Raw genomic sequence first — 27,920 nt, forward strand, 5'->3', positions numbered from 1 at the left:
GACCATGGATGCAAACCCAAACTACTATACCCAGCCAAGCTATCGTTCACTATCAATGGAGAAAACAAGACATTCCAGGATAAGAACAAATTTAAACAATACATTGCCACAAATCCAGCCCTACAGAAAGTAATAGAAGGAAAATCACAACCCAAGGAATCCAACATTGCCAACACTGCCTACAATAACCCAGGCATCTAGTGACCCTTCAACAGCACAACTCAAAGAAGGGAGACACACAAACTCTTCTACCAAAAGCAGTAAGAATAACCGGAGTTAACAACCACTGGTCATTAATATCACTTAATATTAATGGTCTCAATTCACCAATAAAAAGGCACAGGCTAAGAGATTGGATACGAAAACAGGATCCAACAGTCTGCTGTTTGCAAGAAACTCATCTCAACCACAAAGACAGGCATCTACTCAGAGTAAAGGGTTGGGAAAAGGTTTTTCAAGCAAATGGTCCTAAGAAGAAAGCAGGTGTGGCCATACTAATTTCTAACAAAACTGACTTCAAACTAAAATCAATCAGAAGAGATCGACAGGGACACTTTATACTCATAACAGGAACGATTCAGCAGGATGAAGTCTCAATCCTGAATATCTATGCCCCTAATATAAAAGCACCCACTTATGTAAAAGAAATATTGCTAAAACTCAAGGCAGACATCAAATCACACACACTAGTAGTAGGAGACTTCAACACACCTCTCTCACCAATGGACAGGTCAATCAGACAGAAAACTAATAGAGAATTAAGAGAATTGTTGGAGGTAATGAATCAAATGGACTTAACAGACATCTATAGAACACTCCATCCAAATAGGAAAGAATACACCTTCTTCTCTGCAGCTCATGGAACCTTCTCGAAAATTGACCACATACTTGGAAACAAAGGAAACCTCCACAGATACAAAAAAATATCAGTGTCCACCTGTGTCTTATCAGATCACCACGGATTAAAGTTAGAAGCCACCAACAAAGCTACCCCCAGAAAGCTGACAAACTCATGGAAACTGAACAGTCAACTACTGAACCACACCTGGGTCAAGGAAGAAATTAAGAAAGAAATTAAAGTCTTCCTTGAATTTAATGAAAACAAAGAGACAACATACTCAAACCTATGGGACACGATGAAAGCAGTGCTAAGAGGAAAGTTCATAGCACTAAGTGCCCACTTAAAGAAAACGGAGAAAGCATACATTGGGGACTTAACAGCACACCTGAAAGCTCTAGAAAAAAAAGAAGCAGACGCGCCCAGGAGGAGTAGAAGACTGGAAATAATCAAACTGAGGGCAGAAATCAACAAAATAGAAACACAGAAAACAGTCCAAAGAATCAATGAAACAAAAAGTTGGTTCTTGGAGAAAATCAACAAGATTGACAAACCCCTATCCAAACTAATTAAATGACAGAGAGAGAACACGCAAATAAATAAGATCAGAAATGAAAAGGGGGACAGAACCACAGACACAGAGGAAATTCAGAGAATCATTAGATCTTACTACAAAAGCCTGTATGCCACAAAACTGGAAAATGCAAAAGAAATGGACACCTTTTTAGATAAGTACCATATACCAAACCTAAACCAAGACCAGGTGAACGATCTAAATAGAACTGTTAGTCGCGAAGAATTAGAAACAGTTATCAAAAATCTCATCAGCCTTCATTGTCCGCCATGTTCAGAGAGTCCAGTTTCAACCCATGCTTATTCAGTCCCAGTCCAGCTGGCCTTGGAGAGCTCCCAATAGATCAGTTCCACTGTCACTGTGGGTGGGTGCACGCCTCGTGGTCCTGATTTCCTTGCTCATGTTCTCCCTCCTTCTGCTCTTCATTTGGACCTTAAGAGCTCAGACGGTTGATCCAAATTGGGTCTCTGTCTCTCTCTCGATCCATCGCCAGATGAAAGTTCCTGTGCCATTCTCCTTGGCCTCTCGTCAGCTCTCATTGTCCGCCACATTCCGAGAGTCCGGTTTTATCCCATGTTTTTTTCAGTAGCAGTCCAGCTGACCTTGGTGAGCTCCCAATAGATCTCCCTTCCAAAAAAAGCCCAGGGCCAGATGGTTTCAATGCAGAATTCTACCAGAACTTCCAAGAAGAGCTAATACCTATACTTCTTAATGTATTTCACAATATAGAAACAGAAGAGTCATTGCCAAATTCCTTTTATGAAGCTACAGTTACTCTGATACCAAAACCACACAAAGACCCAACCAAGAAAGAGAATTACAGTCCTATCTCACTCATGAACATCGACGCAAAAATTCTCAATAAAATACTGGCAAACCGAATCCAAGAACACATTAGAAAAGTTATCCATTATGATCAAGTAGGCTTCATTCCAGAGATGCAGGGCTGGTTCAACATACGCAAATCTATCAATGTAATCAACCATATAAATAAACTGAAAGAAAAAAACCATATGATCATTTCATTAGATGCTGAAAAAGCATTCGACAAAATTCAACACTCCTTTATGATAAAGGTCTTGGAGAGATTAGGGATACAAGGGGCATACCTAAATATAATAAAAGCTATTTGCAGCAAGCCGACAGCTAACATTAAATTAAATGGAGAAAAACTCAAAGCCATCCCACTAAAATCAGGAACACGACAAGGATGTCCACTCTCTCCATACCTCTTCAATATAGTGCTTGAAGTTCTAGCAATAGCAATAAGACAACATAAGGGGATCAAGGGGATCCATATTGGAAAGGAAGAAGTTAAGCTTTCATTATTTGCAGATGATATGATAGTATACATAACCGACCCCAAAAACTCTACCAAAGAACTCCTACAGCTGATAAACACCTTTGGTAATGTGGCAGGATACAAAATCAACTCCAAAAAATCAGTTGCCTTCCTATACACTAAGGATAAGGAAGCAGAGAGGGAAATCAGAGAAGCATCACCTTTCACGATAGCCACAAATAGCATAAAATACCTTGGGGTAACTCTGACCAAGGAAGTGAAAGATCTATTTGGCAAGAACTTTAAGTCTTTGAAGAAAGAAATTGAAGAGGACACCAGAAAATGGAAGGACCTCCCTTGCTCTTGGATTGGGAGGATCAACATAGTAAAAATGGCAATTCTACCAAAAGCAATCTATAGATTCAACGCAATCCCCATCAAAATCCCATCAAAATTCTTCACAGATCTGGAGAAGACAATAATCAACTTTATATGGAAAAACAAAAAACCCAGGATAGCCAAAACAATCTTATACAATAAAGGATTGTCTGGAGGCATTACCATCCCTGACTTCAAACTCTATTACAGAGCTACAGTACTGAAAACGGCTTGGTACTGGCATAAAAACAGAGAAGTCGACCAATGGAATAGAATAAAAGACCCTGACTTTAGTCCACAAACCTATGAACACCTGATTTTCGATAAAGGAGCTAAAAGTATACAATGGAAAAAAGAGAGCATCTTCAACAAATTGTGCTGGCAAAACTGGAAGTCAATCTGTAGAAGAATGAAAATAGATCCATATATATCACCATGCACAAAACTCAAGTCCAAATGGATTAAAGACCTCAATATCAGTCCAAACACACTGAACCTGATAGAAGAGAAAGTGGGAAGTACTCTACAACACATGGGCACAGGAGAACACTTCCTATGTATAACCCCAGCAGCACAAACACTAAGGACATCATTGAATAAATGGGACCTCCTGAGACTGAGAAGCTTCTGTAAAGCAAAGGACACTGTCACTAAGACAGAAAGGCAACCCACTGACTGGGAGAAGATCTTCACCAACCCCGCAACTGACAAAGGTCTGATATCCAAAATATACAAAGAACTCAAGAAATTAGACCGTAAAAGGTTAATCAATCCAATTATAAAATGGGGCACTGAGCTGAACAGAGAATTCTCAACAGAAGAAGTTCAAATGGCCAAAAGTCACTTAAGATCATGCTCAACTTCCTTAGCAATCAGGGAAATGCAAATCAAGACAAAATTAAGATACCATCTTACACCTGTCAGAATGGCTAAAATCAAAAACACCAATGATAGCCTCTGCTGGAGAGGTTGTGGAGAAAGGGGCACTCTCATCCATTGCTGGTGGGAATGCAAACTTGTGCAACCACTTTGGAAAGCAGTGTGGCGGTTTCTCAGGAAAGTCGGGTTCAACCTACCTCTTGACCCAGCAATACCACTATTGGGAATATACCCAAGAGATGCCCAAACATACAACAAAAGTATATGCTCAACTATGTTCATAGCAGCATTGTTTGTAATTGCCAGAACCTGGAAACAACCTAGATGTCCTTCAATGGAAGAATGGATGAAGAAAGTATGGAATATATACATATTAGAGTACTACTCAGCAGTAAAGAACAATGACTTCTTGAATTTTGCATACAAATGGATGGAAATTGAAAACACTATCCTGAGTGAGGTAAGCCAGACCCAAAAAGAGGAACATGGGATGTGCTCACTCATATTTGGTTTCTAGCCATAAATAAAGGACATTGAGACTATAATTCGTGACTCTAGAGAAGCTAAATAAGAAGGTGAACCCAAAGAAAAACATATAAGCATCCCCCTGAATATTAACCTTCATCAGGCGATGAAAGAAGACAGAGACAGAGACCAACATTGGAGCACTGGACTGAAGTCTCACGATCCAAAGGAGGAGCAGAAGGAGAGTGAGCACGAGCAAGGAACTCAGGACGGCGAGGGGTGCACCCACACACTGAGGCAATGGGGATGATCTATCGGGAACTCACCAAGGCCAGCTGGCCGGGGACTGAAAAAGCATGGGACAAAACCGGTCTCGCTGAACATAATGGACAATGAGGACTACTGAGAACTGAAGAACAATGGCAATGGGTTCTTGATCCTATTGCATGTAATGGCTTTGTGGGAGCCCAGGTAGTTTGGATGCTCACCTTAATAGACCTGGATGGAGGTGGGTGGTCCTTGGACCTCCCACAGGGCAGAGAAACCTGCTTGCTCTTTGGGCTGAGGAGGAAGGAAGACTTGATTGGGGGAGGGGGAGGGAATGGGAGGTGGTGGCGGGGAAGAGGCAGAAATCTTTAATAATTAAATTAATTAATTAATAAAAAAATCAGCAAGAAAAAAAAATAACACAATAAAATGTAGATAAGAAGCCAACTGAAAAGAAAATGGTGAATGAAAATGCCTTAGTTCGTCTAAAAGGAGAAAAGGGAAAGGTGGCATGTGGGATATAGAAAAATAAGTGAAAGTATTTTAATTAAACTTCTCTATGTTGATAATTGTATTAAATATGTTACCCAAAGACTGAAATTAGATGACATCTTAGGAGTGGATACAAAAAACAAACTCAAACCTCACAATGCTCCAACAACCTACTTGTAAATATGAGAAGGTAGGGTCCTGAGGCATGACTCAGTGGGTGAGAACACTTGTTGCTCTTACAGAGAACTGAGTTCAGTTTCCAGCATCTATGTTAAATAGCTCATGAACAATGTAACGTGAGCTCTAGGATTTCTGATAGCCTTTTCTGGCCTCAGTGGACACTTGAACACACACACACACACACACACTTACTTTAAAAATTTAAAAATATATAAAAGAAAAACAACTAGGGGCAAATGAAAAGAAGACACCACACTATCATTAGTCTGAAGATGATTTGCTGGATGCATCATTAAACAAAGTAAATTTTAAAGCTAAAATATATTTCCAGAGATGAAGACCATCATTCTCTATTTAAAATCATCTCAACCAAGTTGGAATTTTGTTGATAACAGAGCAAAAAAGACATCAGACAATTGTCTCCATATAATAAAGTTTAAAGCATAATAAAATTGCAGCATGCAACCACTTAAGACTTTTGGAGAATTACAAGATGTATTCAAATATGTATATTGGAGACTGGAGAGACAGCTCAGCAGTTGAAAGCATGTAATGCTCTCTCAGAGGATTTGATTGGTTCCTGGCACCCTCATTAGACAACACTACAACTCCAATTCTGCGTTAGCTGAGGCCTCAACAGGCACCTGGGAGCACATGCACCTGGATAAATTCTCTCTCTCTCTCTCTCTCTCTCTCTCTCTCTCTCTCACACACACACACACACACACACACAATTAAATTTTAATTTAAAAATTCAAAGGCCACGAATTAGTAATTTATTAGCAGAGTTTGATTGCTTCTGTAGAAAATACCAAGATGTCCACAATTAAGATGAGAAATGGCCCAACCCTGTAAAATCATTATATAAAAATCAATTGCACTTCCAATATTAGCAGCATAGTACTTCATTTTAAATTATGCTGCTCACGTTAACTAAACAATGTAGAAACCAAGAAGGTTCTTGAGGAAAATGAAATAGTCAAGCTTTCTGAAGAAGAAATAGGCAAGCTAAATGTAATTTTATTGATTAAAATAATGAATGTTGCAGTTTAAAGCTTTTCAATAGCATTTCTCAAGACCCATGTTGGTCTTAAAAATGCAAAAGTTCTTAAGAATTCTTTAGAAAAGTTAAATATGGGTGATCAACTGAGATTTATTCCTGTGATTCAAGGTTAATTGAACAATCAATGCAACTTATTCCTTTACTAGGAAACTTACTGTTAACAAATGTTCATTTCAACATTTTACGAAAGATGTTTTAATCCTATATCTACCATTAATAAAAGTAAAATATTTGGTGTTCAATAGGTAAGATTCCCTCTATCCAAACTAAATAATTCATGAAAAACTTGTAATGAGCATGTCCCTTGAGAAAAGATTAAATAATTTTAACATATAAATGAGGAGCAGGGAATAGCAACTGCTCATACTATAACGCAGCTTATAGAAACATCTTACAAAATACAAGAAAGACCTACTCACTGAAATGAAAACATGTTCCTGTGTCATTAAAGGAAATGTGTAAATAGAGAAAGACCTAACATTATGGTCTGGAGACTCACTTTTTTTTTAAAGACACAAGTATTACTCACAGACATGGATCTGTGATCTGAAATTCATGTGAGAATGAAAAGAATCAGGCCATCTAGAGCAACTTCACTCTCAAAAGTAAAGACAAAGAGGTGAGTTATCTAATCAAGCACAATACTCATCAAAACAATAACAATCAAAAAAAACTATTATATTGAACATCATTCACAGATGGCAAGAAAACATTCTCAAGCTGCAAGCTGCTTATGTAACAAGGCTCTGTGTTCTGGGTCAGGAAAATGGCTTAAGGGTGAAAGTGTTTGTTAAGCCTGGCAACCCACAATTCATCCTCAGAACCCACCACAGAAGGACACAGCAGACACTTGAACGTCATCTGTTAATCTGCACACATGTGCTATAGTGAGCATACCTGAGACTGCACACACACACACACACACACACACATGCACACACACATGCACACACATTAAAATAAAAAAAAATTGAAGGAAAAAATATGCGATTAAAACCGGACTTGGCAAGTCTGGAGCAAATGACTAAGAGTAAAGTTTGCTGCCCTTGCAGAAGAGCTACGTTTGGTTTCTAGCGTCAATGTTGTTTAGACCATAACTTCCTCTAACTCCAGTGCTAGGGGATCTCTTCTGGCCTCCTTAGGCACTTCACTCATATATACAAACACACACACACACACACACACACACACAAATACAAGAAACTTTTCAAACCTTTTCGGAATGGACAATAATTTGAGTAGATACTCCATCATGAGGCTGGGAGATATGTTATATTATCATTAGTCATTAAGAAAACAAAAATGAAAACCATGATGGAATATCACCTCACATTTATAAGAATACCTAAAATTATAAATATTGACTGTATTAATTGGTGGCAAAGATATACATAGAACTTCAAAATATTTCTAGTGAGAACGTGAAATGCTGTAATCATTTTGTAAAATGGTGTGATAATTTCTTAAAGCACTGAAATGTATTTACCTTGTTATAAATTCCAATTGTATCATATTTTCTTACACAAAAATAAATATGTAACCACATTATAGACATTTATATATTATACATTTATAGTGTTAGTGGGTTACTACTGACTTCTGAATGATAAAACTTTGACACAGAAATAATGAAGAAAAGAAGTCAACAAAGAATACATAAAATATTTTGTTAATAAAATATTCTAGAAAATGCAAACTTATTACGACAGAATAGTTCCTTATTAAAACATGTGCATGGGGGCAGAGGTTGTGTGGTTATGAAGGAACATGAGAAAGACACACCATTGTGGAGACAGGTACAATTATTCTTTTAAGTACACGGTGAACTACTGAATCATCTCTCCAGCCTCCTAGAATACATTTTTCTTCATGTAATGTATGACTACAATCCTGGGAATGAAGTCAAAGTACAGATAGATAGGAAAACAGCAGCAAGTTAGCAGGCTTAGTGTTAAAACTTTATACATTTATAAGATGAATGACCATGTAGAAGAATTTACTGTTGTAATCATGAGCTGATATTTGATGAAAGCCTGGAACACACGAAACTCTGGAAAGTCTTTCTGTGTTACAGTCTTGGGATAGATTTGAGTAAGAAACTAAAGAGAAGCTTCATTTTTCAGATTAAAGGTTGCTGTTTTGGTACTTTGAAATTATTCAGTGACTCTCTCTAACACACATGAAGTCAAACAAGGCACCTTTTCATACTGGCTACAGTGAGCACTAGGGGCATATTTGGTTTTCAATACAAACGTTTGAACATTTTCATAGAAGATTTCTGTAGAAAAGCAGGTGTATTTGGAAGAAACAAGAAACACTTCCTAGATCTATATCCAATGTGCTTTGAATAATTGCAGTTTATTCTATTTTTAATAACATGACTACGCAGACTGGTAATTGATGCACTTAAAAACTCATAAACTCAGATTTCCCCTATGAATAGCAGAATTCAGAGGAAACCATCAGTCTCCAAATGCTGCTCTCTCTTTATCCCAACAGGTGGGCCGGGAGCTTTTCTATCCCCATAGTTATTGCTGGACCGGTCTCCCCCTTCCCCTAAGCCATCGCCTCCCCTGAGCCAGGGTTCTTTATGGGGAGATGACTCATTAAGCTTTCTTCCCAGTGGGGAGCTGACACGCGATTAATGAGCTGACACTATTCTAGGGCTCTCTCGCTAGCGCAATAAGGCACTGTTTACAAACACAGGCTGTTGTGCCTGTTAGGGAGGGCATGCTAAAGTCTCCCTGCTGGGCCAGTTTGTTCAAACTCATATGCTCCTTAAAACAATGTCTTTGTGCCTCACACACCAGATATACTGCTTTCTGCAGGGACAAGTCACCCTACTGACAACACCCTGTCATCTGTCAGGAGAGGGACCAATGGGCTGGCTCAGCTTTGGGATTATAAATAACGTGAGCTGCAGGATGCCATCACTGAGTTTATTTACCATAGATGGCATCGTTGAACATTGTTTACCCTAGATGGACAATTTTAGATTTGTAAGCCATTTTTTTCAGGTTGAAATGTGTGGTTGAATCTCGAGCTGTTATATTTCATCCCCTAAGGTTTCATATGCCCTTTCTCAACTTGTCAGACTCTTAGCTAACTGTTTCCTCAGTGATATCTTCCTTAAAGTTTGTAGAAAAGGTCTGGCTACATAGTGCTCTGTTTGGATTTTTATGATTGCTTCTATTACTTCATTGCATTAGACTCTGTTAATTCTTCTCCTACACTGAAAATATGGTTAATCTTTTGCACATTTCATGTTGATTCCATCTCTGTGAGCAGAGGCTTCCAATGCTTGTGTTCGCTTGGAACGTACTACTATTTCATCTGACATTTAAGGAATCTGCTGTTTACTAACAGCATACACCTTTATATACTGTTTCGGTTTCATGTGTTTCTCTTCAGTAGTTTAGTTATACAGATAAATGAGGTCAGAGCCCAAGAGAAGACAACTGGAGACTATAGCAGCAACTTTCCAATGAGGTTTAATAAGAAAGCAGCAGCACATCACACATTCTCTAGGCTGCAGAGAATAGCTGATCCAGGGACTGCCTGTGTGTTGCTGTGTTTCATTGGTTGTGTCTGATGTTAGTATGGCTGTATTGAGAGTCAGAAAGGGGCAATAGAGGTCAAGAGCTAGAAGAACGTTAGGCCATGTTAAATATAAATTTTTCTTAAATTGTTTGGAACTTATGATGAGAAAAAATAGAAAAATATTAAATAGATTTAAATGGGGATGAATAATGAGATTAAATATACATAGCGAAAAGATTGATGGCCATCTGGACTCGAGATTGGAAGTAGATCTTAAAAGATGCCGGAGGAGCAGTTTGAAATCTATGGCAGCATCTGAGCGACAGATCATGACAGTCTGGTAAGGTTAGCAATGGAATGTGACAGTTATAAAGGCAAAATGATTTGATGAATTTTATAAGTGTCTAGAACATATTATATTATATATAGAAATATATATATATATACATACACACATATACCTCCACATATATGCGGTCGTGATAAGTGCTGTAACACAGCAAGAAAATGAAACAATATGTCAAGAGTTCTGACTTTCTTACATGCTGAATGCATAGACACTAAGAACCCAAGGGATTAGGTCTATGTTTAGAGAATGGGGGGAAAAACACACTTTTAGAGATAGGGTGTGGTTATATAATGCTTGAGTATATTTTTCTATGTCTCAGATCCAGGACTTTGAAAACATCTATGTGAAGATGCATTGAGGCTGTAGACTTTTGTGTGAGGTACTCAGAGAAAAATACTGCACAGAATATTTATATTCATTTGCCCACACCTGTTTAATGAATCCATAGAAACAGAGATTTATGTGTGTTACAATAATTATTAAAGTAGAGATTACAGATTTGAGAGATAGTTGAGCACACAAAAAGGGATGATGAAGAGAGGGTGGAATAGAACCTATTTAAAAACAGTATCCATGTATGAAATTCTAAAATTATTTAAAAATTAAATGAAGAAAAGAAAATGTGGGTTCTGAGAGGGGATAAAGTAAAAACAGCTGACGTCCCCTTCTGTCCTCCAGGTGGTAAGCACAGGCTACTGTACACACCCACACAGACACACCCACACAGACACACACAGACACGCCTCACACATGCATGTGCATGTACATGCACATACACACAAATGCATACACAAAACCACTCATACACACACAGACTCACACACAAAAGTACACACACAATCACTCGTTCACACATACAATCACTTATATGCACATACACACACATGTGCATGCACACACACTCATATACAGGGTGAAATAAAAGAAAGCTCTGAAGCTTGACTTGGTGCGTTCATGACTTATCTAGCGTTAGGGGCGCTGAGTTCAATTCTTAGTACTGTCAACTCTAAAACAAACAAGGAAAAGAATATAAGAAAAACCCTAAACTTGTTTCTTCCGCACATATTATGGTATGTTCTCCACATATTATGTTAGCATTATAAGAAATCCTTAGATACATGCAGCAGGGCTGGGACACTTTTGGAGGGTAATTTTCAGAAAGATCTGAAAAGCATGCCTTGGCTCTCAGGCTCCTCACTGTGTATCCAGTATGAAGAAGTGCCTGAAAGACGCAAGGAATTGCCCTGTGCCCCCAAATCCAGATGCCCAGGAGGAAATCTGGTGTTATCACTCACCATCTACAAATATATACCCGTGTATTTCTTAGTTTTACTTGGTGTTAATCTATCAAATGGGAGAAGAGCATCCCAGTCACAGGTTTGCTCTAAGAATTGAGATGAATAAAACTAAGCATTTAGTTCAGTGGTAAACGGTTTTCCTCAAATACGCCATGTCTTGCATGAGGTCCTTTGTAACATACACACACACACACACACACACACACACACACTTGCGCATGCACACAGAGGTATTTATTGACAGGAGTCACCTACTTTACTTCTTAGCTCACAGCATGTACTTTAGTATATAAGATCATTTTAATTTGAATTCCTAGCTATTTCATTGCCTAAGGAATTTTTATTGTAATTTTTAAAATCAATTATGTTGTTCTCTCAGGTGCCAGGGAAGGCAATGGAGTTAAAGGACTAAAAATTTGAGTGTTGATTGTGTGTGTGCATGTTCATATAAGTGCACACAGAGACACACACAGGCACAATTACAGACACACACACACACACGTTTCTCTCCTTCATTATTTACCTTACTCTAGTCTACTCTCCGGAGAAAAACCTAGAGGATCTCTGCCATGGTCATAGGGCTGCTACACAACAGATAAACAACAGATATTCTTATCTGAGCTTATTTCATCCTAGTGGAAGGAGCTCCATCCTGTTGACCTTTTGATTGTTCTTAACTATTCCCCTGTCTGGTATCCATGGCACAATGAATTTCCTCTGCATCAGTGAAGTCTACTATCTGTGTTTATATATGTGCCTAACATGGGAGGGGGCCTCTTAATGGCAATGCCTTTTGTTGACTCAATGTCTTCTTTATTCAAGTAAACACCCTTCTATTGTCTGAAATGATTTTATTAAAATGCCTCTACTTCCTGCAGAATTCCAAGGAATCTCACTGACTGCACACTTTATTTACTATTTTCATCTCAAACTGTGTGAAAATATAAGTACAAGAAAGTCATAACTTTCTAAATATCTTACCTTTTTCCTCTTTGTACTAGAAAGATGTTTCTTAGTTGTGTCTGGTGAGAAAGGCCTATTATTTCTGTCACTTGTTAAACTGGGGCAGAAAAATTACAAGTTCAATGCCAGCATGCTCATTTCAGCAAGACTCCTTGTTAAAATGAAAACAAAACAAAACAAAAAAAAAACAAACAACTTTAATAAAATCAAAGCCAGGCCTCCTTTTTTGTCAGAATCTCTGAAGTGCTGACCTCCCTGGACCATTTCTTAAGGGCTTTCATTATGATTCACCTCAGGTGGACTGCTTGTCTCTCTTACTTTTACATACTTCTTAACCACTTGCTCATAACCTCCCATTAAAGCAGTAGAACAAATATAGAGACCCAATACGAGACAATGTGCAGAAAGTGAGAGACCCTGTAACACTCAATCCTAAATGGAGTGTCTCCATCAAATCCTTCCCTTCAGGGCTCAGTGAATTCTGCTGAAGAGGGAGGTAAAAGATTGTAAGAGCTAGCGGGGAATGGAAGACTCCAAGGAAACAGTGTCTTCCAGACACAATAAGACCAAAGCATACATGAACTCACAGAGACTGAGGCAATATGCACATGTCCCAGATGGGGGACCAGCTCTAAAAGGGGAAGTAGACACAAGCCCCCATCCTTAGCCAAGAAGATATCTCCAAATGATACCACTTGCAAATTAAAAATTAATTTTTTGAATGGAGTCTCAGAGAGTAAATAAATTACACTGAAGATATGTCCAGCAATTGGTGGCCAGCACAAAATGAACTCAGGTCTTTTGCTTATATATTATTGTTTCTAGTTTTGTGGTTTTCTGGATTTCTATATGTGAAAATGTGTGTGTGTGTGTGTGTGTGTGTGCCTGTGTCTATGTGTTTCTTCTGCTTTTTCTTTGGCTCTTTCTTCTGCTTGTTTGTTTTGTTCTTTTCTGATTTGTTTTTATTTTATTTTAAATGTCTGTGTTCTAATGAGAAAGAAAAGCAAGCAAGAAAAAAGAAAGAAAGGAAGGAAGGAAGGAAGGAAGAGAGAGAGAGAGACAGAGACAGAGACAGAGAGAGAAAGAAAGGAAGGAAGGAAGGAAGGAAGGAAGAAAGAAAAAAAGAAAGAAAGAAAGAAAGAAAGAAAGAAAGAAAGAAAGAAAGAAAGAAAGAAAGGCTGTGGATTTTGATGTGTGGACTTGGGTTATGGAAGGGGAAATGATAGAATATATTACATGAAAACATTCTATTTTTAATTTTTAAAATCTAATAAAATAAGAAAAAGAAAGAAACATGGCTGAGGAAACAGAAATGAAAAACCAGTAATCATAAGTCCTGACATTCAATTTGGAAAGAGGTAAAACTTTTTAGACAGATAGTTGTGATTATTGTATAACAATGTAAAGATACAGTTAAAACAATGACTTCATCCTTTAAATGATTAAATATTGAGTATATGATCTCTGTTTTTTTGCCAAAATAAAGGGAGGAAAGACTTACCTGTGTTCAAAGAGTCTTCTAAGCTCCCTATTGCCTGGGTTTTGCCTCTGCTCCTATAACACAACTGGGATAGCCCTTGCTCATAAATCAAATGAGCTCTCTGTTGCTGAATGTGATAACAATGTAAATACTTGCTAGTTGATTTATTCAAGAGCATTAGTTTGATAATGTTCATTGCTTCCATCCCCATCCCTGATACTTTAAAACCATGTAAAACTATGTGGTAGTCTTTTCCTTGACTCAATCCCAAATTCTTGAAGTTGATATTTTCTATGATAGGCACACATGCACCTCTTGCTAACCTATCCCTTTATATCCACTATTATTACCTTGTTTCCTCAAAAGTCAGTCTTCAGGCTTCTTATTCTTTCATTACACTGCCTGAGCCTAAAGTTTTTATAATCCTCTGAAGTTTTAAAGACTATTTAACTTTGCTCATACGTACATGTGATTAGGACATATCACTTGGGATTGCACAACCATCAGAGGACACAAGGAAGGGAGAAATTTTATAAGCCATTGCCCTAGATGAAAAGCTACAGACATCAGTGTTCTTACTCTTCAGTCAGGTTAATCATTGAATCTGGAGTCAAGTTTATCCCATGGTATGGGGATTCCAGGCCCTAGGTTGAGCCACATCTATCTTTTTACATGAGTGAGGTTTTTTTCTTTGTTGTCCTTGTTTTTGTTTGTTTATTTCTTTTCAGACTCTCATGTTTCTTCAGCAACTGTTCTTTTCTGCTGAGGCATCCTCCACAGACCCTGCCAATATCCTAGTATCTAATAAAAGGATCTTCAGCTGTGTAGTCTTCTCAAGTCTTAGTCGTACAAAGCATAGCCAGTTTTGCTGTCATTCTGCATTTCAGTCTTACTTTGATAGTGCTTTGATAGCCAGATACTCTATGTACAAGATCAGAAAATCCAGGCATGGACAATAACAGACACAAGAATGTCTGTCTATTGCTTGAGTCGTCCATAACTGGATTATTGTATTATATTGATTATATTCCTCGATTTCCTGAACAAGAGCCTCTTATTGCTAAGATTGTTCATTTTAATTCAATTTTGTGAGGATACATTGGAATTATATTGTGGATATTACCTAAGCATTATGGAAACACAAATATAGAGGCATTTGGATTTTCAAGTGGTCCTCCTTTAATTTTTTTTCATGTACAAGACTTCAGATACAGAATTAATAATTGAGATGCAAAAATCTACCAGATACAGTTTCCCTCATACTTTGAAATTCAAGATGCTTTCACAAGATTGGGAGTCGGTATATTTCGTTATAACATCCTTGAAACTCAGTGAGGCCAATCATGTTCTTATTCTATGGAGACCGGAATTAAGACTTTGAATAGCTAAGCATCATGGCCAAGGTCCTATAGTTAATTAGTATCACAATCAGGTTAGGAATTAGACTCATTCAATCTTTTAACCTGAGGCCCTTGTCCTTTAGAGTATTCTCTACCCCTTAACTAAGTGATAAAATTTGCATGAAGTCATGTACAAGGGCACTTATAGTTAGAGTCAAAGTACACTTTGAGTTGTCAAATAGAGACAGGAGAGGACATAATAATTGCTTTTTAGCTAAGAGGAGAATAATGGACCAGAGTTTTAAAGAACATATAGATTTCAGGCAGAGAGAGAAAAATAAAGCAACGCATTTGCAGAAGGACAAGAGTGTACAGTGTCATGAAGCTTTGAAAAGACAGAGAATGGCAGAATGTTGTAAGGTTTATGAGGGATGGAAATAAAAGTGGTGGCATTGAAGATAAATCAGAGTGATGTCAGAAAGATCATGAACACTTCACAGATGAATCAGTTTCACATTCTCTGGAGCACAATTTTATTGATACCTTACATAGAAGATCTAGTAAATATCAAACATTTTATTTCCTATGTACACAATTTCTTCTTTTAATTCATTTACAGCCTGCTTAGGTAGTGATGTATATAAGACAAAATGTGACAGATTCTATCATATGAACCTCAAGCTAAAATTCTGATGTTGGTGTGAAAATATAATCAGATGTTTGTGAAAAAACTTTAAGAGGTGAAGAATCATGTACAAGTTCAAGAAATGATAACTTCTCCTTTTCTGACCCTGAATACCCTGATTTGAGATTCTTTGGGAGGAACATGATTTGAGATTCTTTGGGAGGAAAATGATCAGCACCCTGTTGTATGCCTCCATTGATGTTTCTTAGGAACCAATTCTCACGTGATAGAGAACTGTTAGTTGTTCCTCCAAGGAAGGAGAAACAAGGCATAAGGCAGAAGATAAACATGACTAACTAGAGCGAGTTAGAGAAGTGGATAAACCTACCTGTGGATAGTCTAGAATTCTAGTTCAGGAAACACAGCACAAAGCAAACCCAGAGTAACTCACAAAGTGACTTTAGTTCCTCCCTCCTGGGTACTTCTGTGTCCGAACATGCATGTAACATGTAAAGGATATCCAACTGTAACTCAGTCATCATTACACTGACTCCTGAAAGGCCAAATACTCAGGTAAGGCCTCATTCTATCTGTAAATAAGGATACAGGGATGTCATGAAGTTGATGTGCCTAAGAGGACATTACAGCTACGGTTTGGATCCTGGTCTAAACCCTCCTGGTTCCAAAATTTGTGCTCCCTAGTGTTTTGCTTCTGGTTTCTCTTATGCCCAGATTTGTTTGTGTATGTTTTCAGTAAAATATGTGGTTTGGAATGCTTAAAAAGTTAATTTTAAGTTTGAAATATGAAAGTCTAAGCTTTCAGATATAAACACTAAGGTATACATTGATACTATTCCCTGGGTCTCTGGAGCAATGTATCTTCTATTTGATATCAGTTTCAAGCACTGCCATTCTGATATTATTGGTGACTGACCGCTTAGTAATGGGAGCTAGGTAATTAGTATATATAGTTATCAATGCTAATGCAAAGAAATGTTTCTGTAGCCTAACATGGGAGAATTAGCATAAAAAGATGCACACATAAAAGACAAAATATTTTAAAAAGTATTATTTGCAGAGCAAAGATTTTCCCACAGACATACTAGCCCTCATAAACATCACAGAATTTTTAAGCCAAGTTTGGAAAAGATGCAAGTCTATAATCTCAGGATTTATGAGCTCCAGCAAACAAATCATGAGTACAAAACCAGGAGACCCTACCCCACAATAAAATAAAGCAAAAAGTAGGCTTAGAAAAGTTTGTAATTTTAGACAAAAAAAGAGCCAGTGGATAAAAGTAATAATATTCCCATATGGCTTATATTAAGTGAAACCTTTATTGTACAGCAAATGTTACACAGAAATATTTGACCACAAATCAGAAGCACTAAAAGTCAAGCAAAGTCTTACTCATTACAAGCATACCCTACTCTCTCAGAGGACCGGAGTTTTGTTCCCAGCACTGGCATCCAACTGTATAGCAAGTTCCTAGCCATTGCAGCTCCAAGTCCAGGAAGATCTGAAGACTCTGGCCTCCTTGAGCATTTGCACCACATGTACAAATGCAGTCTCTCTCTCTCTCTCTCTCTCTCTCTCTCTCTCTCTCTCTCTCTCTCTCACCCTCCCTCCCTCCCTCCCTCCCTCTCTCTCTCTCTCTCTCTCTCTCTCTCTCTCTCACACACACACACACACACACAAACACAATTTATAAAACAAGAGTAATAAAACCATCCAAATTTCACAGAATTTTACAAACTCACTACTGGGTTTTTTTTTTCTTCATTTTTCCATTCTATAAATTGCAAACACTCATTTTTTTTTTTAATTGGATGACCCACAAACAATGTGCTAAGTCTTCTCTCAATCCTGTATGCACCTGTGCTTTCCTGGAGGTAATATGCACATGCAGGCTGCACTTGCTGCTCTTACTACATGCTTTCCTGCAGCCCATTCCCCAAGGTGTCTCTTGTCCCTCTGCAGTGGATCACATCAATAAAGGGCGACATCTGTGCAGCCGACCACGGCGAGCCATTTCAGGTAGGCCATGTGTTGTACCTTGACCTAACATCTCATTTCTGTTCGCACCACTGTGGCCAATTAAAGGAAGGCCTTTTAAGCAGCCAGTTGACTGGTCTGGTCGTGTGCCGGCTATCACCACAAGAGCTTAAGGGCCACAAATCTCTGTTATTACCAAGCTGTTGCTGCCAGAAGCACGCTGACTCCTGACAAAAAGGATAGATTAGGATCAATCAAATCTCCCCCAGGCTTATCAGTGGGACTTTCAACCACACCTTCTACCTCCAAGTTTCCCCTTCTCCTGCTTCCAAACACCTCCACAGCAGCACGCTAACAAGGTGCCTGCCAAACCATATGTTCATAATTAGCCAACTTCTTGCCTGTCGCTAGAAGCACCAGTCAGCAACAGCCGTCAAGGGTGTTGGGCATCCAATAGGAAACACCAAAGCAGCTCAACCCCTCAGCTCAGCAGTGGAAGAGGCATACTTAATTCCAGCTGTGGCATTGTTAAGTGAATTAACTTTATCCTCAATTTAAAAAGCCAGCATGAAATCAAAGGAGACCTTAGAAAAGAAAAAAAAAATAGGGAAAATGAGAAAAAGAATATGCTCGTAGGTTAACTCAAGAGTCCAGTGTGCTGAATGAAACTCAACTGGTTGGCCCATTTAGCCAATCATGGCTAAGCAGGTTTCTGGCATCGTGGCTGCTCCTGGCATAATTCTTCCTTTTATTTCCCAGTTCTGCGGTTAAGGTCTCTTGTTACACACAGAGGGGACTGATGATATAATTGTGCGTGAGCCAGTGGAACACATTTTCAGGTAGTCGTGAGGTTTCCAGAGAGTAATGAGAAGTTAAATATCAGAAACAGTGGTGTATGATTCTGGCTAAGAAATCTCATCCCAAGGTAAGAGATGTCGCATTATAAAATTAAATGTACATATTTGCAGGTCTGGGTTTTCGCTATGGGAAATAGTCCTTGAGCAATGTTTGGGGAAAAAGTTATGAGGAAATGAGAACTTTCTGAAATTGTTTTAGTTATCTCAGACCTACACAAGAAATGCCTAATACTTTGAGTCAGTATATGTTATTTTAAATGTGCTTGTTCTATGTAAATGAGGAGCACTGCTGACTGCTTTGAACAAATTTACACCCACACAGGCTGCACTTTGCTCGTCAGCACGGCTTTGCTGGAATGAATCACACTAATTCCAGCAGCATAGAATGATGCTCAATTTTACTTCCAGAACTTAGCCATGCGGTTTGTTTTAAACCTAGCAAGGTGTGGGTAATAAATGGATAAATCACAACTTAGAAAAGAATGTATTTCTTTTAAATGTTTAAATATACAAATGTCAATTTAAATGTTAGGATACTTTATTTTAATTAGTATAATGCCTTGATTACTAAAGTTACCTAGAAAAATATTATATAAGCAAATATGCAAATTCTTCATTTATATGTCTAAAGTAAATGTATCATAAAATTATGAATCATGATTGAATTTGTGTAGAAAATTCACATTTTCATTGATGACATTTGTGGGATCAAAAAAGTGGATATAAATACAAAAGTAAACAGAAAATACAAAAGTTAAAAGATAAAATTAAAGAATCCATAGAAGAATAAATATAAATAGGAAATTAACTAAATAATGCTAATTTTAAGACTTGTGATTTTGTTGTTGTTATTGTAAATCCTCTCATGAAACAATCTGAGAATTTTGGACTATGTGAAGATTAGGGCAGAGCAGCTCAAAGGTTGAATATCCACCAAGCATAGGCCACTACTCCCCCAAATTAAACCTCAGTTGTGATCCAGTTTCATTATCAATTACATAATCTCTGCTATTATATTAAATAACAAATGAAGGTGGCAAGGGACTTGGACCCCTGAGTAACAGACACTGTCATAATGACATGTGACCTAAAGTGAATTAGGAAACAACTGATACGACGTTAAGACCAGGGATTTAGAGAATGTAAGTCAATGGGAAATTACAGAAACCACAGATCAGTACAAGTTACAGGCTGTTTTCTTAATGACCCTTTATGATAATGTTAGACAAGCTGCACCCAGCATCTTCACTACCCCCAGGGGAGAAAACCAGTTAACAATCAGAACCAAGGGGTTGTTTTTAAACACCAGTTGCCTTCTTAAATAAATATGTTTTATTACTTGTCATTAAGCAAGCAATAACTCGTTTTAAATAAGAATGAAAGTACCCATATATTAATAAACTTGTCTTTTCAGTTTAGCCTCTTCAAAAACTCTATTTTGGTGTGTTTTAATAAATGAAAGCCGTACTGACACAAACTATAATCTCATTTCCATAGGCAGAGGCTCATTTACAAGGTCGTGGTGGGAGGTCTTTACTTTCATTTTCAGTGTGATTAACGTACAATGAGATTTCGCTCATCGTGTTATATCAGGACCATAAAGAAGTGCAATTAGACACGAGATGCTATTGACTAGACAGACACTAGCAACTAATTTTGAGAGTTCTTAAAATCTTGTAGCATTTTTGCGGTAAGAAAAAAAAATGACTTTCTGAGGAAGGCGATCGTATGAGCTACGAAAGGAGCAGGACACTCGACAAAAACTGAGCAGTGATGAGCTGCGCTGACTGGGAAAACAAGAGGCTATGGAAGATGCCATGTTCCAGGTTAGTGATGGGCACTGGGCCAAGGTGGTTCCAGTGAGACTGGATAGAGGGAGGGAAAGGCAAGAAATGCTAAGGATTGACTCCAAAGGCTCTTTCTGGCAGCCTGGAGGAGAGAGGAGTTAATAACGCCAAGTCAGCATGTGCTAATAAACATGAGTGTCAGGAAAAAAAAAAAGTGTGAATCCAAGTATATTAGAAGTCAGTTGTTTTGACATGGAGCATGCTGAGTGTGCTGTCTGTCTAATTGGAGCAGAGGAGTGAGAATGCACACCAAAGCAGACTAGCCGACGGGACCAGATGCCTGGTGATCAGGTGGGGCAGATGACCACTGGGAGCCATCAGTGCCGAGCACGGAGCGCTCAAGGCAATGGCTCTGGGCCCTGATGTTTAGCTCCCGGTTGTGTGGGGGCGGTGGCTGGAGAAAGGAAGTGAAACCTAAAGACAAGGATATCACAGGTCATGTAGCAGCTCTGCACGTCAATCCTTCACAGGAAGAGAAGGAAACTTAGTGACCAAGCATGAAGGAAAACACTGGAAGCCAAAGAGTAGCCATATCCACCAAATCCTTCTCTAAACCGTGGATGGTAATAATGCAGTGACGTCACACAGACAAAGGCAGCCTTTTCTTGTGCTTTCAGAACTTTGATAGGAAAGCTTGAACAACGGATCTTCTTAATGACTCTCAATCAGTTTTCGCTGAACGTTATATTAGCTTCATAAAAAGCTTTATACCTTAAGTGTTCTCTCTCTACTATTGATGCCAATGAAATAAGATTGGTCAATACTGAATGTTACACTTGTTAATGAAAAAACATGAGGAACGCAGATTATTATTTTCAATTGATTTTTCATATTTTGAGGTATGCATGCCAATGTGTGAGTTGGAACACTGCATAGAGTGCCCATGGAGGCCAAAAGAACTTCAGATCCCCTGACAATGGAGTCATAGGCAACTCTGAGGTGCCAGGCATCAGTTCTCGGAATTGAATTTTGGTGCTCTCTATAAAAGGGCAAGAAGTGCTCCTAAGAGCTGAGCCATCTCTCTCTCCAGCTCTGTAATTAACATTTTAAACATCAGTATTTCTAAAACATTAATAAAAAATGGCCAAAATGATTTGCATTAATAAATTCACATTGTCTTTTGATTTTTATTAAAATAACTCATTTTATAGTTCTCTCTGGTCTTAGACATTTTATATTCTTTCTTCTCATTGCCAGGTAAATTACATATATGCCTATTTGATAGGGTTATTAAAAACTAATTAAAGACATTTTCTGATGAGCTCAGTACTTTTCAGTTCTTTATTACAATTATTCTCATTATTTCGCTTTTTTCTTTAATTCCTACTTTAAACATTTTTCTCCTCATTTTGTAGATTAGACAGTAAGTTCAATTTTCGTTTTTTGTTTCTCCAAATTTGTGGGGACCTTGCTTCTTTGTTTGCTTGGCAGTGAGAGGATGATTGCATGCTAGGCAAGTGCTCTACCACTGAGCAACAGCCACAGCTCATTTCTTTATTTTTTAAATTTATAAGGCACTTTATACATTTATTTCTAAACAATCAAATTTTGATGAAATAACTCACTGCTTTATATAGTTTTAAATATTTTATAATATCAATTGTCACTTTTCTTTTTCAATGAATTTATTCTTTAATCACTTTAAACATGGAACTTACACATTTTAGTTCATAATTTTAATTTCTAAATTTGTTTAAAAGTCCAGTAATTTTACTACAGATTAAATGTGAGTCATTGACTCCAGTAATGTTTTAACATGTTTATTATAATAGCCAAACAAGATATTATAGCACCTTATGCCAACGATCAGGTGACCATGGAAACTGGAGGGTAGGGAGTAGGATAGCAATGCTGAAATGAAGCTATTAACAGTTGATGGCTTCTGGTGAGGGTGTAACGGGAAAGGACTCCTTTATCTTTAAGGGCCTGGCTGCTGGGAGTTTGACCATGTGCCAATGAGTCTATGGACAACACAAATTGAAGTTGGTGTACTCTTTTCCTTTGGGGGGAGCACAAAGGTAGGAGGGTAGACATGGGAGGAATGTGATTGGAGTGCATTATATAAAATTCCCAAATAATCAATATAAATACCACATAGGGAGAAAAAAAAATGTATTTTCTGATGGAGAGTGGAAGGTGAAGATGAGAGAGGTGTGTAACCTCTAGAGTTGACTCTGGCACAGCATGGATGATGGCCTCATTTGCTGAATGGAAGATTGAAATGATCTTGGAGTATGTATATATTTTGGATACAGTGTGCCTGTGCTTCCTGCAGTGTGTCCAGAAGGGAACAAGGCTGCATTAAGACAGTGACCCTCTTTTGAGATCAAGCGGAAAGACAAGCTAACCACATGCATTTAGAATTTATCAAGGTACAGAAAGACAGTGGAATCTTGGCAAGGTATAAGAGGAGAACTAGGATTAATCTAGAACAAACCCAACCATCGATTTGGGGAAAGGAGGTGGACAACAGGAATCTCTGAAGTTTGAAAGAATAAGAAAAAAAGAGAGAAGTGTGGCATTATGACAAGAGAACAGAGTATTTGGTCAGATTGACCAACTGACCAAAATGTCATTAACAATGAAGTGGAATGGTTGAACAACCTGTTGATAGTATATTACATATATCAAATTCTAAGTCCATGGAGTCCCCATTATAATTATGATTAACATTTTCCATTTATAAGATGGAGATACAAAGGGTGCTTTTCTTTTCTTTTTTAATTCTGCTTCATTTTTTTTCTTTTGCTCCCAAGTACTCCTTTTTGGGGAAAGCACACTAGTCACACAGCCATCGAGGCCTAGCCTAATGGTTTGGATCACCTTCACCTTTATTGTCTTTGCTTCATCTGTGCTACACTAGAAGAATCACTGAAATGTCATATGACCTAGTTGAACAAATAGCCTTGACACTTGCCCTATAAGTCTAGCAATTCAATATACAGTAGACTTTAATCCTCTTAGACAGTTCTTTGACTGGTCTGTGCCTCCATTATGTGTTTTCAGAGAATCCCTATATTAAAAAGACACCCAACTTCACACACACACACAACACACATGTTACTCGTTTAAATATTCTTTTATATGTATATATTGCACAAACAGATAAATTCAAAGGAAAATTAATTTTTTTATTTATATATGAAGTCTAGAGATATTGTTGGTCAAGGGTCCCTCAAGTGACCATGTTATAAATTAAGTTGGACAATACTGGATTACATGATTGTTCCAGCTTACGATTTTTTAAGAATTTCCATACTAAATTGCATAGTAGGTATGTCACCTATGTGTTCCCTTCCTACTCAATACCCATCCTGTCCAGCTTTTAAAAATATTTTTCCTTCATGGTAGAGATACCTGCATATCTGTCTTTATTACAACACTATTTGAAACAGTCAAGTTAAGAACCAAGAAAGCTGTTCATCAATGAGTTGAACATAAATATGGATTTCAAGCCATCAGCAAAGCAAAGTTTTAACACCTAACTATGTACTAAATCTTACTCTCATATTTGCACATATTCTGCGTTTGTTTTCTAAACAGGTTTTTCATTCACAAATTTAAAGGTAGAAGACAGAATGTTTTAGAATAGAGCACTATTTAAAACAAATTGATTTAGTGGGCTCTCCCTTTTAGTGTTTTGTGTGTTTGTTTGCTGGTTTCAAGTCAGGGTCTTATGTAAAGACTGACCTCACCCTTACTCTGTAGGTGAGGCTGTCATTGAATTTATAATACCCTCATCCTTATTTCTCCAGTACTGGGATCCCACGTGTGTGCAGTCATGCCTAGCTTTAAAGCAAATTAACTGAACTCCACACTACAAGGTCACACATAATAAAAATGCTACTACTACAGTGGTTGCAGCATTCGCTTTATTTATATGCTCTTTACAGTGGAAAATGGAGCTGCGTTTCTTTATCAGGAAGTTTATCTCTGTTAATGGAGTTGCCCTTTGCTTCAATCTGGGGGATATTAGAACCGTCTCCAGGAAGCCCCCTCTAGTGTCTGAAGGATGCAACAGCTCAAAAAGGTTGGATTTGTGAGAGAATTTTGCAAAGGAAACTTTCAGAGTTCCTAGATCAAAAAGGGCAGAGAGAATTCCACTCCAAGACTTGTTCTGTCAACAAGTGGAAAAATCAGCCCTCCAGAGAGAACTTCAATGACTTACCCTGCATGATAGGTCGGGGTAAGTCAAGTCATACAACTTAGGTCTCTCTGTTCCTCATTTAGAACATACTTAACTGTACTTGTCTTGGATTTGGGGCAAGCAAAGTTGGAATAGAATAAAAACACGGTGCTTGAAAGATATGTGCTGGTTTTAAAGGGAAGGGCTATGGCCATGTGTGTGTGGAAGAACAAAGAAGTTTAGGGAAAGGGGCTCAGGAGCAGGATTTAACAAGGACACAGAAACAGACTGATAAGGGGGAAGAGTTGATCTGTGATACTTAAAATTCTGATAATAGTAACAAGCAGTCTAACTATGATCATTGTAAACTATGGACTTTTCATCCTTAAGATAAAAATCAGTGATGAAAGTCATCCAGTAATCTCCTATTTATTAAAATCTTGTTCTTTACTAGGGTCTTATCTATGCCACCTGTCCCAGCACCGATCATTCAAACATCACACTGTTCACATCTTATAGCGAGACAATAAACCTTGGTTTCCCATCCTGGCCTTGCTTGCTATCAAGGACTTGCAATGGTGATATGTGCAGTATGAATTCTCATTAGTCTTAATAATAAAAACCCAGAGTCGGATATAGGGGTTAATGCTGAATAATAAGAAAAGTGAGGCAGCCAAACACTAGTTCTTATCTCTACAAAATTCTCAGACCAAAGGGGTGACCTTGTCCCTATGAATCCTCAGACTGAATGCCCTGAGCTCCTGTCTTCTCCCACCTTACATTCTTCTTTCCACCCAGCCATGTCCCTTCCTATTTCCACCTCCCTAGTGCTGGGATTACAGGAGTGTGCCACCACTGCCTGGCAGCTATAGTTAACTGGTACGACGAGCTCTGTACTCTGATCTTCAGGCAAGCTTTGTTTGTTAAAGAGCAAACAAAATATCACCACTGATAACCAGAAAACAAGTCACTATAAAATTCCCTTATGCAGAGTGAGCTCCCAGGCTTCCTTCCTTCCTGCAGAATGCACAAAGTGCACATCTACTCTAGAAAAGATTCACGATTCTATCTCCATCCAAAGAGAAGAATTAGAGCTGGCCTCATTAGTCACTTTCTTCAGTAACTGAACTTTACTGGGCACTATTCCTGAGAACTGGTTTGTGAAAAGTACTCAGCTCCCTATTTTCATGAATATTAAATATTATAGTATAAAGCAAAGTGGCCCTAGTCTGATGGGAAGCACAAAAGAATAGGAAAAAGAGAAGTAGGACATTCTTAAGACCCTTTAAGTCTCAATCACTTTTACATCATAACATTGGTGAAATACTGTACTAAAGGGCTCTAACCCTAACCCTAACCCAAACCCTAAACCTAACCCTAACCCTAACCTTAATATAACTAGCAAAAACCACATTGTTAGGTATGACATGTATCTCAGCCCTGAGCTAATTTTTACCCATAAGACCAGTGCGGGATGAGGGAAATAGGAAGGGTATGTTTTACATAAGATCTCAGAGGGCAAAATGTGTTAGATTAGATGATTTCACATGAAATAAAATATGTGAATCAAATTGTGAAAGTACTGGGAAAGCTTGGGAATTACAAACAAGTAGTTGAGGATTCCTGACTCTCTTAGACACAGTACAGGGAGTCCCTGGAATGTAAAAGAACCCTTTTCAATTGAGAATTGTTTAGTTGATAGTTGAGCAGCATATGAGATACTAGCTGGTAGAGTCATGGAGATCAATTTCTATGACGTTGCCTTTGAAAGTAAAAAGATGTAAAATTCTAATTTTCTTTTTTGTTTTCAATGTTCAAGATTTTCAAAAATGAAAGTAAATACCTAATAAGCTTAAATATAGTGAGAAATGTGTGCAATTTGCTGTTATTTATATGTTCATATTCCTTGCCTCATTTTAGTTTTAAGAGATATGTGTATTATATTGGCAATACTACTGGACTATCAGTTCAAGGAAATCTATAAGGCATTAAAGAATTCTTAGAAAAATCATTTCAACTTACCCCTCAAGAAGATTCTATATTTTACATTATATATATATATATACACACACACACAATAACTATAACATATGTTAAAGAGTTTTAATACTGGTTATCCAATAGAGGACCTCATGCCTCCTAGGCAAATTCTCTACCACTAGCAATCCAGTCCTCAAACATATCACTAAACTTCATAAGTTTATACACTTAAGAAAATTTATGAATGTAATGGAGAAATTATTAAATTCAAAACAATGGAGGCAATTTAATTATAGAAACATTCATTCACAAACCTGAAATTCATTGGCTCTAGGACTGGATGGTTAATAGGGAATTTATGGTAGTAAGATGGGTGGCCAGAGAAGAATATACACAATGGAGATCTAAGTTCTGAGTGCATTAAGGTAGAACGGATACTGTTGCTGATATTGTACATATTCCCAGGAGCGCTGGTCATTCACGAGAGGCTCTCAAGTCGGTAAAATTATCCTACCAATGAGTGCTCTTAAGAGATGGTTAGGTGAGTTCTGAACTATACCCAAAAGGATGTGTGTGTGTGTTGCATGTGTGCATGTATGTGTGCGTGTGTGTATGTGTGTTTGTGTAGCACGAGTGTGCCTTTTGCAACCTTATTCCTTATCTGGTGAAAATCTAGTCTTTCTAACCCTTGACTAATTTCTTGATTTGCCCATTTTCACTTTTGCAGTGTTTTGTTGCTTTTGACTTTTTTGATTTTTCGAGAAAAGGTTTCTCTGTGTAGCCCTGACTGTCCTGAAACTCGATTTGTAGACCAAGCTAGCCTCAAACTCACCTCTGCTCCCTGATTTCTGGGATTAAAGGGAAGACCACCACTGCCTGGCATGTTCTGTTTTCTTTTTCCAAATATTAGCCCAGGCTGGCTTCAAACTCATGATCCTTCAGCCTCTGACTCTTTCAGCAAATTCTGCTGGCACGTGCCACCACAACTGTCCACCTTTGTGTTTTTGAGTTGAGAGCTTCCTCTTCTGAGAGAAGTCCTCCATCCAGACACTCTTCCTGCATCTTTCTGCCCCAGCTGATAACCTTTACTTCCAGACATCTG

At 38.0% G+C, this 27,920-nt stretch overlaps 1 protein-coding gene across 1 annotated transcript in view; it reads left to right on the forward strand.

The window, feature by feature from the left end:
• The first annotated feature begins 10,167 nt into the window (after positions 1-10,167).
• Gmnc (geminin coiled-coil domain containing) overlaps positions 10,168-27,920 on the forward strand; it is a 43,812-nt gene continuing 26,059 nt past the window's right edge. Inside the window, exons 1-2 of the mRNA XM_057764655.1 lie at positions 10,168-10,298; positions 17,960-18,050. Of these exons, the coding sequence (XP_057620638.1) occupies positions 10,168-10,298; positions 17,960-18,050 (222 nt within the window). The remainder of the gene's footprint in view (positions 10,299-17,959; positions 18,051-27,920) is intronic.

The sequence above is a fragment of the Chionomys nivalis genome, chromosome 3 (assembly GCF_950005125.1).
Source record: "Chionomys nivalis chromosome 3, mChiNiv1.1, whole genome shotgun sequence".
In the NCBI taxonomy this organism is placed as follows: Eukaryota; Metazoa; Chordata; class Mammalia; order Rodentia; family Cricetidae; genus Chionomys; species Chionomys nivalis.